The sequence below is a fragment of the Colius striatus genome, chromosome Z (assembly GCF_028858725.1).
Source record: "Colius striatus isolate bColStr4 chromosome Z, bColStr4.1.hap1, whole genome shotgun sequence".
Taxonomy (NCBI): Eukaryota; Metazoa; Chordata; class Aves; order Coliiformes; family Coliidae; genus Colius; species Colius striatus.
In genome coordinates, this window is record NC_084790.1 from 32186456 (window position 1) to 32200502 (window position 14047).

At 39.7% G+C, this 14047-nt stretch overlaps 1 protein-coding gene across 14 annotated transcripts in view; it reads right to left on the minus strand.

Moving 5' to 3' along the window:
• The window catches only part of PAM (peptidylglycine alpha-amidating monooxygenase), a 133700-nt gene that overhangs the window by 75147 nt on the left and 44506 nt on the right, over window positions 1-14047 (minus strand). For all 14 annotated transcript variants that reach the window (XM_062017193.1, XM_062017189.1, XM_062017188.1 and 11 more), the window contains exon 2: window positions 1111-1620. In XM_062017193.1, coding sequence (XP_061873177.1) covers window positions 1111-1202 — 92 coding nt within the window. In that variant the 5' untranslated portion in view covers window positions 1203-1620. The remainder of the gene's footprint in view (window positions 1-1110; window positions 1621-14047) is intronic.

Consider the following 14047-nt stretch of genomic DNA (forward strand, 5'->3'; position numbering starts at 1 on the left):
ATACTGAGTTTTGTTACATCTTTCTAAAAATAAGGGTCTTCAGAAGCAGCAAAGAAGTCTGACTATGCTGAGTAGCTCCTGGAGTGATCTGGAAATTTTACTCCTTCATGAGCTGAGGAAAATATCTTAGTTATGAAGCACTTATTGAAGTAGTTCCTCTGAGCAATCTGACAGACTGGTTTGCAAAACATTGGCTGAAGATGTAACCTGTCATCTCATCTAAATAATTGTCTGAAGTACATGGATGTAGAGACAGATAATTCAGTTAAAAGAAAATGCCAAGTACTGTTAATCATTGATGACAGGCTTTTGTGGTTTTGTTTTGTTTCAGGTTGTCTGGGTTTTTTTTAATGTTATGTGTCTGATGTATAATTCAACATAGATTAAATTTACATACTGTGTAAAGATGAAATTTTTACTTCCAATCCTATGACACTTATAGTAATGCCTGTTTTAAGTAGTAAGTAAACAGGAAGTTTTACAACTCCATGTGAATATTGAAGTCTGTACTGAATGTAATATATAAATGAATTTTAAAATATGTAGATCATAGTAAGGAACATATACATGTACACACACATATACATACACATACATACATACATATATATATATATACGTGGTAACTACAATGTCCAGCATACCTCACAAAAAGTAAAACACTCTTTGGAATGATAAGAGGCTACTTCTCTCACTCACACTGCATTAAATTTTACCTATGCAATTCTGCACTGACATTCCACCCACCCAAATTCCCCAGGATTGCCCACTTTTAGGCTAGTTGATGTTTTCTCATTACAATAGCTGAAATATATTTACTCTGTGTGTAGTCTCAAATACATCTGTAGCATTATGTAGAAAGTTCTATCAATTGTTTTATCCTCCTGAACTAATTTAAAGAGAAACCTAAGGATAAAACAAAGTGTTTATGTCTATGTATGACATGTATGACAAGAACACCACCTGAAAAATTGAGAAAGAAAATTCAGAGCATGTAAGCGAAACTGAATAAACACTATACACATTTTTATGTAGAACACGCTTTTTTCATATTTCCATAATACTGTGACTCCATGCATTCAACACATAAGGTCTTATTGCATAACTCACCTCTTGAAGACAGAAAGTGGGTTTCTGAAACCCAAACAGATGTTTGGAAAAACAAGAAACAGTATTAGCAGGTTGTTAAGGAGGCCAGCCATTTCCACCCCACTGTTTCTGGCCTGATTAAGTGAGCAGAAAAAGGGCAGTGCACTTCTCTGGGCTGTGATCCTGGCAGTCAGGCGGCAGCAGCAGCAGCAGCAGTATCAATTCACTACTTCATTTCACTGTGCTCCATGGGCATCCTTCAGCTTCTGACCTCCTGTCTTGGAAGGTGATGCTCTCTAAATCAGAATGATCCTATGTTGTCTTTATTAATAGTTCTAAAAATCTGTTTAAGAATCTTCTCTTTCAGATAGACGACACTGTACTTCTGTCCAATTATGGAAATGAAAAAAAGTGGCACTCTGACGTTTTTTTCGCCAGGTTGTGCAGTTAAATATGCATGTTAGTTATCAATCCACAGCGCCAAAGACTCCAAGTCACATCACAGAAACCAGCATCAGTCATCCTTCAAACCTGTAAAAATAGAAGCAGAAAAAGGATGACTAACACATCATTAGTTCTCAGCAAATCCCTGTTGAAACATTTCAATACATTAGTGATTTTTTTCATAAGCTTTAGCCCAAGCCAGTGAAGATTGCACCAAGTCTGTTCATTCCTTCCTCTCCTCCCTGCTCATACATACAAGGTCAGAAATTGACGCATTTCATATTGATACACAAAATGAACTCTAAAACACACTTTACATGGTAAGAAGGAAAATAAAGAAAAGTCCTCAATATGCAAAAGGCAAAGCATGGAGTATTTCACACATACAAACACTAGTATATTGTGTTCTAGAAGTGGCAAAAAATAAAAAGCAAAATGCTCTGACATGACAAGAATCAAAGTTTGTCAATTTTATCAAGTATCACTAAATGTTCCTGCACATATTGCAGCCTGGGAGGTTATTTTAGTTTTAATACATCCTATAATACACCATTATGTTATTAAGGTGATGGTTGCAAATTATTTTTTTAAATACTGCAATAAGAACTATAGTTGAATATATTCTATCCTTTCACATATTGAGGTTAGAGCAGCATAAACAATTACACTCATTTCTTTAATTTAAAGTGTTCTTACTTCCCCATTTTAGTTGGTGTGGCATTTTAATTTCAAGATTCTAAGGTTTTTAAAAAGTGTGCTGAAAAATCCCACTGTGTGTTACTGACGACACACACTATTTTATTAAGCATTCCAATTCTGGCAGAAGAAAAATTTCAAGTAATACTAAGAATCAAAATCTTTAAAATGTATTATGTAATAATTCTTTTAAGATAAATATTTAATAGGAAAAACACACCTCAAACAAACCATCTCTCAGCTCATGGAAAACTGTGATAAGGACAAAACAGAAACTAAGACTGACAATGAAACACAAATAAAATTCGTGCTTTATAAAAAAATCATATCCATCTTAAGGCACACGCACCAAAAAAGGCTTCTTATGAAAAGAAAGTGCTTATGTATAGAGTAAGAAGCCATGCTGGTCACCCACTTGTTGTTCAGCAGCTACACTGGATTTGCATTTCATTATGTTTAAGATTTAAAAACCTGATTACATTAATCACACTACATTTGCATGTTTTATTCAGTGAAGAATGACATAAAAGATTCAGTTGCAAACAACTAAGAATAGATTTCAGCTTCGATTTTGTCTTTGAAAAAGCATGCCAAAACTGTCCAAAATCATTCATGTAAACAATGACACCAGCCTAATTATTTTTTTTTAATGTAAATGTTCATGTTTTCACTCCTGTGACCTAAATTGTCTTCACTACTGAACTATAGAAAGCTGCAACTAATATAAAGGACTATATTATGAGATAAAAGAAAGCTACTGAGAAACCTAACTGTTAATAGTTCTTCTCCATCTGAAATACAAGGGTTTCTTTACAGCAGCTTTCAATTACCACTGTAGAGTTAAGCATGTTAACAGTAAAAAAATCACCAAAACACACAATGTTACAAAGGAATGCCTGACAATTCATGGCTTTCAAAATGCTAATCAAAAGAGAAAAAAATCTGGAATTACCTCAAAAGCAAAGAAATTAAATCTGTAGTGAGATCAATACACGTACACTTATTATCTCCAGATTGAAAATTGGCCAATATAAAAAAAAAAATCTTGTTTATATCTACAGTTTCATCACCTGGATGGATATGAAACAGAAAATGATTTAATGTACCTGGTACTTAAGATGAGACCCCTGCACAACCAAATTTTACTTTTGGGAGAAAAGAAAAAGAAAAGGTAGTGCTATGCGGAAGAGATTTCAGTGTAATTTTAGGTAGGATGCAATATACAAGACCACTAGATAACAAAAGGAAAAAGTGAGGATGAGAGATTTGACAAGATTACAAAGTTACTTAGGTTCATTATGTGGCTATCTTGTTACCACCCTCCTCCATTCAATTTGAGGCAAGAGACTCCAATGCAACAGAAGAAATTAAGTAAATAAAACATAATTAATAACAAAAGCTAGAGTGAAAGGAAAGAATAAATATATAGAGATATGTAGAGATAAAAATAAGATTGGGGAATATATGCATATTATTTTATCCCACATGCCCCACTCAGACTCAGCAGAAAACATTGAAATAAAACAAAGGAGTAAAGAAAAACAAAACAGCCAATAGCAACTAGCACAAAGATATATTACTGAATAAGCTGAAAGAAAAAAAAGTGGCTAAGAAGCTGTAATTAAAAATATGACTCAAAATATCATGCAAAATAAAGTAACAATTTTTCTACGGGATGTCCCACAAATTAAAGTGAGTCTTCTAAAGAACAGCAATTAAATGATCAATTTCCCAAAATCAACTAGAAAAAGAAAAGTCTGTATTAACCAGAAGTTTATAAAGCATATTATAATAATTTCCTGTTCCCAGTTTATCAGAATATTTTGTATATAGAGGTACCAGAAGAAATCTCATCTCACCTTCAATCACCACTAGCTTCAAAGAGGAGCTTGGAGGTCTTCAAGACCTGCCTGGAGGTCTTCTTGGAGGTGTTCAAGACCCGCCTGACATGTTCCTATGTGACCTGATCCAGGTGAACCTACTTCTGCAGGGAGGTTGGACTACATGATCTCTGGAAGTCCCTTCTAATGCTACCATTCTATGATTCTATGATATGGTTAAAGATTCCAGGGACTGATATGAAAGTCTACCACAGGTGTTAACTTCTTATAACTGAATCTATTATCTTGTTTCTTATGCACTGAAATCATGGACTTAAGTAAGAATTACCTGAGATCTCTCTTCAGCCAGAGCAGAGAGTCCATCTTACATCTTAGACAAAACTTCAAGCTTAAGCAAGAATGGTTAATAAATGAATTGCACCCAGGTCTCCAAGTTGAAGCGTTTTGCTTCAAGCAACACAGGGAAATCAATATGTTGAGGGACCCGCTTAGAGATTCATTAATACACTAAATATAGCCACTTACAACAATTTATTCAAAGATATACACAAAGTGTTCGCAAAATGCAAACTAGCCTGCTTCTTGAGCCTCAACATCAATAAAAAACATCTCATGTGATACATAGAGGTTTGAAGAGCAATTATCAGAACAGAGATACATAATACTGATGACACCGGACTGGAAGGAGTGGTTGGTATACTAGAGGGTCATGTTGAGGGACCTCAACAAGCTGGAGAATTGGTCTGACAATAACTTCACAAAGTTCAGCAAAGTGCAGGAAATGCAAAGTCCTGCACCTGGGGAGGAACAGTACAAACCACCTGTACACGTCAAGGGCCACTCAAATGGAAAGCAGCTTGGCAATTCTGCCAAGGTCTTTGGTCTCATAAACACCAGGTTGAAATATGTCCTCACTGAAAAAAAGGCTAATGATATCCTCAGCTGCATTAACCTAAATATTGTAAGCAGCTTAAGGAAGCTCATCCTTCCCGTGTGCAGCACTGGTGAGGCCACATCTGTAGTGCTGTGTCCAGCTCTGTGTTACCCTGTAGAACAAAGATATGGACTTACTGAAGAGAGACCAATGAAAGGCCACAAAGATGATGGAGTAAAATACCTCTAGGAGGAAAGGCTAAGAGGGCTAGAAATGTTCAGCCTGGAGAAAAGAAGGCTCAGAGGAAGGTCATCAATATGTATACATAACCAAAGAGACGATACAAAGAGAATGAAGCCAGATGACAGCTTGTTTCATACTTTTGTAAATAATCCAGATAAGGGATTAAGTGCACTCTCAGTCAGCTTGCAGACACCACCAAGTTGGATGGTATTATGGTTTAGCAAGGAGTAGCTTCTGCTTGGTAACAGGGGGAGTGGGTTGCAGTGAAGACCAGGTAAAGAGTTTGTAGACTCTCCCCCAGCTCCTGGGTTCAGACCCACCTCCGGCCCGGCTGGGCCAATCTGGCGCCTCTGTGATCAATACTTAGGGCCAGGAATTTGAAGTGCTGGTAGGAGGTGTAAGAGTGATACAAGATGGAAGTGACCACGTGGACCCTACAGTCAGAGAAGGAGGCAGGAAGGAGGAGCACCAGACCAGAGACCCCTCTGCAAGCTGTAGCTAGAATGCAAGCTGTGCCCCTGCAACCCATGCAGGGCCATGGCAGGACTGAGAGCCACCAGCAGCTCCGTGTGAGTGCACCCGGACGGGCAAGGGACTATGTGGGGAGGTGGCCAGGGTGCAGGCCATGCTAGAGAGCCTGCACGCCGCAGAGCAGACCCATACGAGAGGTAGAAAAGAGCTGCAGCCTTTGGGATAAATGCACATTGGAGCAGTCCGTGCAGGGCTGCTGGGTGTGTGTGATGTACCCCAAGGACTTGGAGGGAGAACTGGTGCAGAGCCCACCACTGCCCTCCCCCCACTCCAGGCTGTTCAGGGTGGGAGGAGGTAAAAACATCAGGATCAGGGCTCTGAGCCTGGGAAGAGGGGAGGAGTGGGGAGAAGGTGGTCTTAAAGGGCTGGTCGGATGCTGTATTGTTGTACCACTCTGTGTTGTTTTACTTTGGTTATGTTTTGGGGTTTTATGGTTATGTTTTAGTTGGTGTTGCATTAAATTATTTTCTGTTTTCTTCCCCAAGCCGAGTAGCCTGGTCTGTTTTGTCCAGTACCATAAGCAGCAATTAAGCTCTCCCTGCCCTTTGGCAACCCTCAGGTCTCTGGTACTTGAGGCTAATCGTGGTCTTTTGTTCCCTGATGGGCCTATATCAGGACAGATAGGAATGCTGATCTGCATGAGTGTAGGAAGGCTCTACAGGGGGATTTGGACAGGCTGGATCTTGTACAATTGTATGAAATTCAACAAGTGTCAGTCCTTTGCTTTGGTGACAAGGAACTCTATGTAAAAAGCTAAAGGGTTGGTGAAGAGTCTCTGGAAAGCTGCCCAGAAAAAAAAGACCTGGGTGTGTTGGTCAACACCTATCTGAATATGAGTTGTCAGTGTTCCCAGCTGGCCAAGAAGGCCAACAGCATCCTGGTTTGTATCAGAAATTGTGTGACCAGTAGGACTAGGGAACTGATTGTCCCCCTGTACGCTGCCCTGGTAAGGCTGCATCTCAAATACTGTTTCCAGTTCTGTGCCCTTCACTACAAGAAGGACATTGACCTGTTGGAGCATGTCCTGAGATGGGCAACAAAGGTGGTGAAAGGTCTGGAGAACACATCTGATAAGGAGCAGCTAGGGGGGCTGGCATTGTTTAGCCTGTAGAAAACAAAGCTGAGTGGAGACATTACGCCTCTCTGGAGCTAGTGGAATGGATGGTGTAGGTGTTTTACCTACTAAAAACAGCTTTATTTTGAAAGTAATCTAAGTTTTATACAGCAAAGAAATACAGGATGAAGAACTGTCATTTATACTCTGACTTTCCCTTTCACTTTTGGAGATCAACAGGTTCACTACATGTCTTGCATGGTCCTAAGTGCTATAAAGAACGAGAATCACAAAGACAGCATAAATTCTGTCATCTCTAGCCATAAGCAAATCCTGTTCACTTAATAATAAAAGAAACATTAGAATTGTACCTAGTAGTCAACTCAAACAGCAATTAGCAGCCATCAAAACAAGAAACAAAAGGACATAAGATAACTGATTAAAGATGTGCCTATGTGAAGAAAGGTCAAGGACATTATTTCCAGAGCAATCATAAAAAAAAAAAAAAAAGTTTATTATCCTCTACTGACATATATTCTGTAAAGAAACTGAAACCACCCTCAGGAAATGCAAGAGGGGAAAGAAAAGAACCAAGACACAAAAAACCCCCCACAGCTCAGGTGATTGAAACTGTTGTCACTCCAGGCTCTGAGCTCTGCCCACAGCTACCAACATCAGCACCTTCGACATGACTGAAGGCACAAACTTAAAAGCCTAAGCAAATCCAGTTTTGTCAGATTAACTTCTAGGACAGTTAATTTTCTAAACAGTGAAAGCAGAAAAAAGTGTAAAAAAACATGCAAAAAGATGTAGCTGCTACTTTGCAAATGTGATCTTACTGACCTGCTTTTCCTTTAAGACTTGCTTATCTGCCAACAAATAAATAAAATAAAGCTGTCCTAGGACTATTTCTCCAGTCATATTTTCTCCCCTTTCCCAAAATAAATGACAAAATATCCTACACTCAGGCATGAGACAAATAAACATCAAAAAGGATGGAAATTTAGTATTACATAATCTTGAGATACATGCCAGTGTCCTTCAGACCAAAACAAACCTGATTTTCTTGGAAATTCTGGAAACTTACATCAGGTGAGATCGTCAAAATCTGATATACAATTCAAGGTAAAAATTTTATTCTTCTTCATCACTGTGCTGTAAACTATTAGGCATAAAGTTGTTTAAGAATGAGGAATTGTACTCCTTTTGATTGAACAGAAATATTTAAGCAAAGCACAACACAAAATCCTTTCCTGCACATATTAATATAAATGTGTTTGTATAAAATATTAGGAGATTTCAGCCAGAAATTCATTTTATAGTCTGATTTTCCATTCTTCCACATTCACAGACTAGAAAACCCCGCAGTCAAATATCAGGAAAGTTTCACGCCTTTTTGGAAAGCCTAAGAAAGAAAGGCCCACTTTTAGAGTGGTTTTTTTCACCCAGCATCTTTTAGAATTAAGAATGGTCGTAATTTGCTAACTCAGTAATCATTGCTATTTTACAGTTGTGAAATAAACTCATGAAACTGCTTGAAACATTTCCTAGTAAACTGCAAAGCCTCCTTTTTCTCTTGTGGCAATGACAGACATTTCTACCATTCCACATTTTAATAGCATTTGAAAAGTATTTTATTCACAATAAATTGCTTTGTAATCCTTCTGCTTTGACCAAGTATCAAAACAGGTAAAAATCTCTTGTCAAGGAAGATCAACACTTTTCATTGAAAGACAACTTAAAAAAAAAAAAAACTAATTTCATACTTTGAAAAAATGAACAAGTTTGATGGTACTAATTACTTGCTTAAAAGGGAAAACATATGAGAAGACTCTGCTTTTATTTGAATATCCAGATCACTATCAGTAGCAGAATGTAATAAGATTCACTGAAGTACCTTTTGTTTTCATTTTGTTATGCAAAAATAGAAAATGCTAAAGGGTGAATGTTTTATAGTTAGGATTAGTCTCCAAGGAAATAGCAAATGAGAGATCACTTAAAATATTGAAATGCAAGTACATATTACATACAAACTATGAATTACATTCAGTGCATGCTCCTTCACTAAGGGACTTCAAATCAGGCTCCTTGAATTCCTTGTGTATAAGGTGTGTACTCAAGATCAAAGCACGACTTTTTTAAGTTTAAATGTACAGAACTTTGTGAATATCGTATTTATGTGGCAAGGCTTTGGTAGCAGGGGTCTGCAGATGTGGCTTCTGTGAGAAGATATGAGAAGCTACACTCACTCTAGTCTGGTTTGCCTGTGCAGTAACTGGTGAGTGATGTCTCTGTCCCTACATTGACACATGAGCTTTTTATCATATTTTTCACCCCATGCTTTGTTGATGGAGGAGGAATGCTGGAGGGACATGGTGGGCATTTGGTGGCCAGCCAAGGTCAACCCACCACAACTGGCTATTAGTCTATTTTGACTTACTTCATTTTAACAAAAATAAATAGTGAATGACTAGGTGAGCAGCTGAACTGACAAAAGTACAGATAGGGAATGGACAGGTATTGCTCAGAGTACCTGTGAGCACAGTCCTACTAACAGTGTTGACAAGACTGTGGAGCCTTGTGAGTTGCTCACTGCCACAAAACAGGATGTTACTCTACTCTTTTCCTGTTCCTTAGCCCTGTAAGGCAGTTAAACCTAGGCTAGTTTTCTGTCAGGTTAATGTGCTCAACTAGTTCCCAAAGGTACTGGATGAAGACAAGCAGTGGAAAAAAACAGCAGTATGTAGCTAGGAGTGAGGACAGCAGCAGGGGTGGGCATAACTAACACTAGTGAGCTTCTAGCTCTGTTTGGCCACACAACTGTATTGTACCTTTATGCATGGTGTTCTGCAAATGGCATTTCTCGGTTTGATACAATATATTTCTGAGAATACCACAGCAATTACTTCTACAGTTTCTATTTGCTTAATATCTGAATACAATCTGAATACAAAATGTCCTGTCAACCCAGAAAATAAGATATATCCCCCCACCCTGCACTCTGAAAAAAACCCACCTAAACAAATTTTCTTCATCATTAGATAGATAAGATAAAGGAAAGTATTTTCATAATAGAAAGAAGAGTAGGATTACTGTTATTTGGGAATGTACTTTGAAAATAAGTTAACCTTACTAAATAACAAAAGGTATGTGTGCAAGGGGAAAAACCTGCTTGTTATCAGGGAAGCAGCTATGTTACAGTTTTGTTATGAGTGGTCAATCTTCCAGCAGAATATTTGGACAGAAATGTAGAGGAGAGGGTTGTTGGCATTCCACCTTTACTAAAAATACAAAACTTTTTGTTTTCCTTGAATTGTATGTAGTAGGAGACTTGAGACAACTATTCTAGATTAAAACAGGAAATATTCCCATGTGCTATAAGAGAAGTTGGAGATTAAGAAGACTGGTCTGGATGAATAGGGAGATTTGGCTTAAAATTACGGAAGAGAGTTTACAGCCTCTGGAAGAAGGGGTAGACCACTCACGATGAGTATGGGAATGTTGTTAGGTTATGCAGGGAGGTAATCAGAAGGTCAAAAGCCCAGCTGGAAGACAAACTGGTTTTAGAGGTAAAAGGTAATAAGAAAAGTTTCTATAAACACATCAACAATAAAAAAAAAATTAAAAAAAAAAAAAAAGCAGGGAAAGCCTCCATCCCCTGTTAGCTCCAGAAGGAAATCTGGTATTAAAACATGAGGATAAGGCTGAGGTGCTTAATGTCTTCTTTGCCTCAGCCCCCCAAGCCAAGAGACAGGAGTGAAGACCAAAATGTTCCCTCTACAATTCAGGAGATGGTCAGTGACCTGCTGCTTCACACTTATATGCACAGATCTGTAGGGCCAGATGGGGTACATCCTAGAGCGCTGAGGGAGCTGGCAGGGGTGCTCACCAAGCCACTCTCCATCATTTATCAGCAGTCCTGGCTGGCTGGAGAGGTCTCATCTGATTGGAAGTCAGCCAATGTAACACCCACATTTAAGAAGGAATGGAATGATGATCTGGGAAGTTACAGGTTTGACTTCAGTGCCTGGGAAGCTGATGGAGTAGATCATCCTAAATTCTATTATGCAGCACATGCAGGACAACCAGCTGATCAGGCCCAGTCAGCATGGGTTTATAAAGAGTAGGTCCTGTTTAACAAACCTGACTTCCTTCTATGACAGGGTGACCAGCTTAATGGATGAAGGGAAGGCTGTAGATGTTGTCTATCTTGACTTTAGTAAGGCATTTGACACTGTTTCCCACAGCATTCTCTTACAGAAACTGACTGTTCTTGGCTTGGACTGGTTAGATGGTTGAGTCCAAAGAGTCACAGTCAATAAACTTAAATCTAGGTGGTGGTCAGTCACGAGTGGTGTTTCCCGGAGCTCGGTACTGGGGCAACTCCTGTTTAACATTTGTTCCATCTGATAGAACAAATCTGATGAGGTCAGGAAGGCTTTTAAGAGGGACCTGGACAGGCTGTATTGATGGGCCAAGGTCTATTCCATGAGTTTCAGTAAGGCCAAATGCCAGGTCCTGCACTTGGGCGACAACAACCCCCAGCAGTGCTACAGGCTTCCAGAGGAGTGGCTGGAAAGCTGCCAGGCAGAGAGGGATCTGGGAGTGTTGATTGACCATGGCTGAACATGAGCCAGCATTGTGCCCAGGTGGCCAAGAAGGCCAATGGCATCCTGGCCTGGATCAGGAACAGTGTTGTCAACAGGAGAAGGGAGGTGATCATTCCCCTGTATTCAGCTTTTGTGAGGCCACATCTCAAATACTGTGCCCATTTTTGGGCCTCTCTATACAAGAGGGCCACTGAGGTGCTGGAGAGGATCCTGAGGCAGGCTACCAAGCTAGTAAAGGATTTGGAGCACATCTCCTATGAGGACCTGGTGAGGGATCTGGGGCTGCTCAGCCTGGAGAAAAGAAGGCTCACAGGAGACCTTATCACTCTCTATAACCTGAAAGGAAGTTGTAGCAAGGTGGGAGTTGGTCTGCTCTCCCTAGTAACAAGCAACAGAACAAGAGGAAATGGCCTGAAGTGCAACAGGGGAAGTTCAGGTTATATTAGGAGGAATTTCAAAGGGTTGTTAGGCATTGAAATGGCCTGAACAGGGAGGTGGCAGTCACTGTCCCTGGAGGTGTTTAAGAGATGTTGCACTTAGGTAAATGGTCTAGTTGACAGGGCTAGGACAAACACTGGACTAGATGGTCTTTAAGGTGTCTTCCAGCAGACACAATTCTATGATTCTGTGATTCTAATATCCTTTCATACATCCAGCCTAAGCGATGCAGCTACACTGAGATTTTCAGCATTCTGTAAAAATCACAAGCAATTTCATTTAATGAAAATAATTCAACACAAGAGTTCACTGCAAAATGAATATTGTAGTCTTTCTGTTTCAGATGGCTCAGATAAAACCTCTCAATAAAGTAAAAATAAGAGTAGAAGATGAAAATCAAGTCCTTGAATCTAATTCAATTTAGTGTTACCTAACAAGTGAGCAATACAAGACCTATACAAAAAGCAGAATTCTCATGAATTCTCATGAGAATTCTCAACTACTATAGTTGTTTCCATGATAAACTTTTTTTTCTAACTGAATATTGTACTTTTTCAAAACTAGTATTCATGAAGGTAAATACAAAACATTCTGTAAACAAAAACAAATGTCAAAAATTTAGTGTTTCTAGAAAGAGACACAGATTTTCAGTATAACAGAACAATGCACCCTAAGGTAATAATACAATAAAATAGACCAGCAGAACAAGACTTAACAATAGATGGAATTTTTAAAAAGTTAAAAGTACAACATAATTGGAAAAAGAAAAGTAAAAGAAAAAAAGCAGAAACAAAACCAATGCAAGAAACAAATATTAAGAAAATATTACATTTTGTTACTTTGTACAAAACACGCAACTCTATGACTGTACATCACAACTTGGTGAATGTGCTCTGAAGGAAGTTGCAGCCCTTGGAGAGTCCACACCAGAGCGGTCTCCTGGCAGCAGCTGTGGCCCATGGAGAGGTATCCATGTAAGGGCAAGTCTTCTGGCAGGACGTGTGCCCCCCAGGGGACTCATGCCAGACCTATCCACTCCTGAAGGACTATATCTCATGGAGAGGACTCATATTAGATAAGTTCTTGAAGAACAATATCCCATAGGTGGAATCTCACATGTTAGCCAGGTGCAAAAGTGGGAGCTCATTGGCCCATGGCCTGTGTCTGAAGGCACAATAGCTGGAGATTGGTAATGGATTTACCTTTGAATTATTGTGACCTATGATGCAAATTCACAGAACCACAGAATCTTAGGGGTTGCAAGGGATCTCGAAAAATCATTTAGTCCAACCCCCATGCCAGATTAGGACCACCTAGAGTAGGTCACATGGGAACTCATCCAGGTGGGTTTTGAATGTCTCCAGGGAAGAAGACACAATAATTCATCTGGACGGCCTGTTCCAGTGCTCTCTCACCCTCACAGTGAAGAAGTTTTTCCTTAAGTTTCTTTGGAACCTCTTATGCCCTAGCTTATACCCATTGTCCTATCATTGGACATCACTGAGAAGAGCCTGGCTCCATCCTCCCGACACCTGCCCTTAACATATTTATAAACATTAATGAGATCACCCCTCAGGCTCTTCTCCAAGCTAAAAAGCCCCAGCTCCCTCAGCTTTCATCATAAGGAAGCTGCTCCACTTCCTTACTCCCTTCATCAACTTTGTGGCCCTACACTGAACTCTCTCCAGCAGCTCCCTGTCCTTCTTAACCTTCTGGGGACCAGGACTGGACACAACATTCCAGACATGGTCTCACAAGGGCAGAGTAGAAGAGGAGAACATCTCTTGACCTGCTAACCACAGCCCTTCTAACACACCTCAGGATGCCATGGGCCTTCTTGGCCACAAGGGCACATTGCTGGCTCACGCTCATCCTGCTGTTCACCAGGAACTCCAGGTCCCTTTCCCCTGTACTACTCTCTGAGAGTTCATTCCCCAACCTGTACTGGTACATGGGGTTATTCTTTCAGCCTGCCCCTTTCTCATTGAATGGCAACATAGCTTTCTGGTGTGTCAGACACCCCCATCAGTTTAGTATCATCAAACTTGCTGACAGTGCCCTCTGTTCCCTCATCAAGGTCATTAATGAAGATATTGAACAGTACCAGTCCCAATACCAGAACTGCACGTTACAAGTACTGGAGCAAGAATCCCTTGCTGGTAATTATGTAAGAGGCAATGGGAGAAGCACTGTTAAACCCAGTAACCCAGCCCAAAGGGATTGGGGT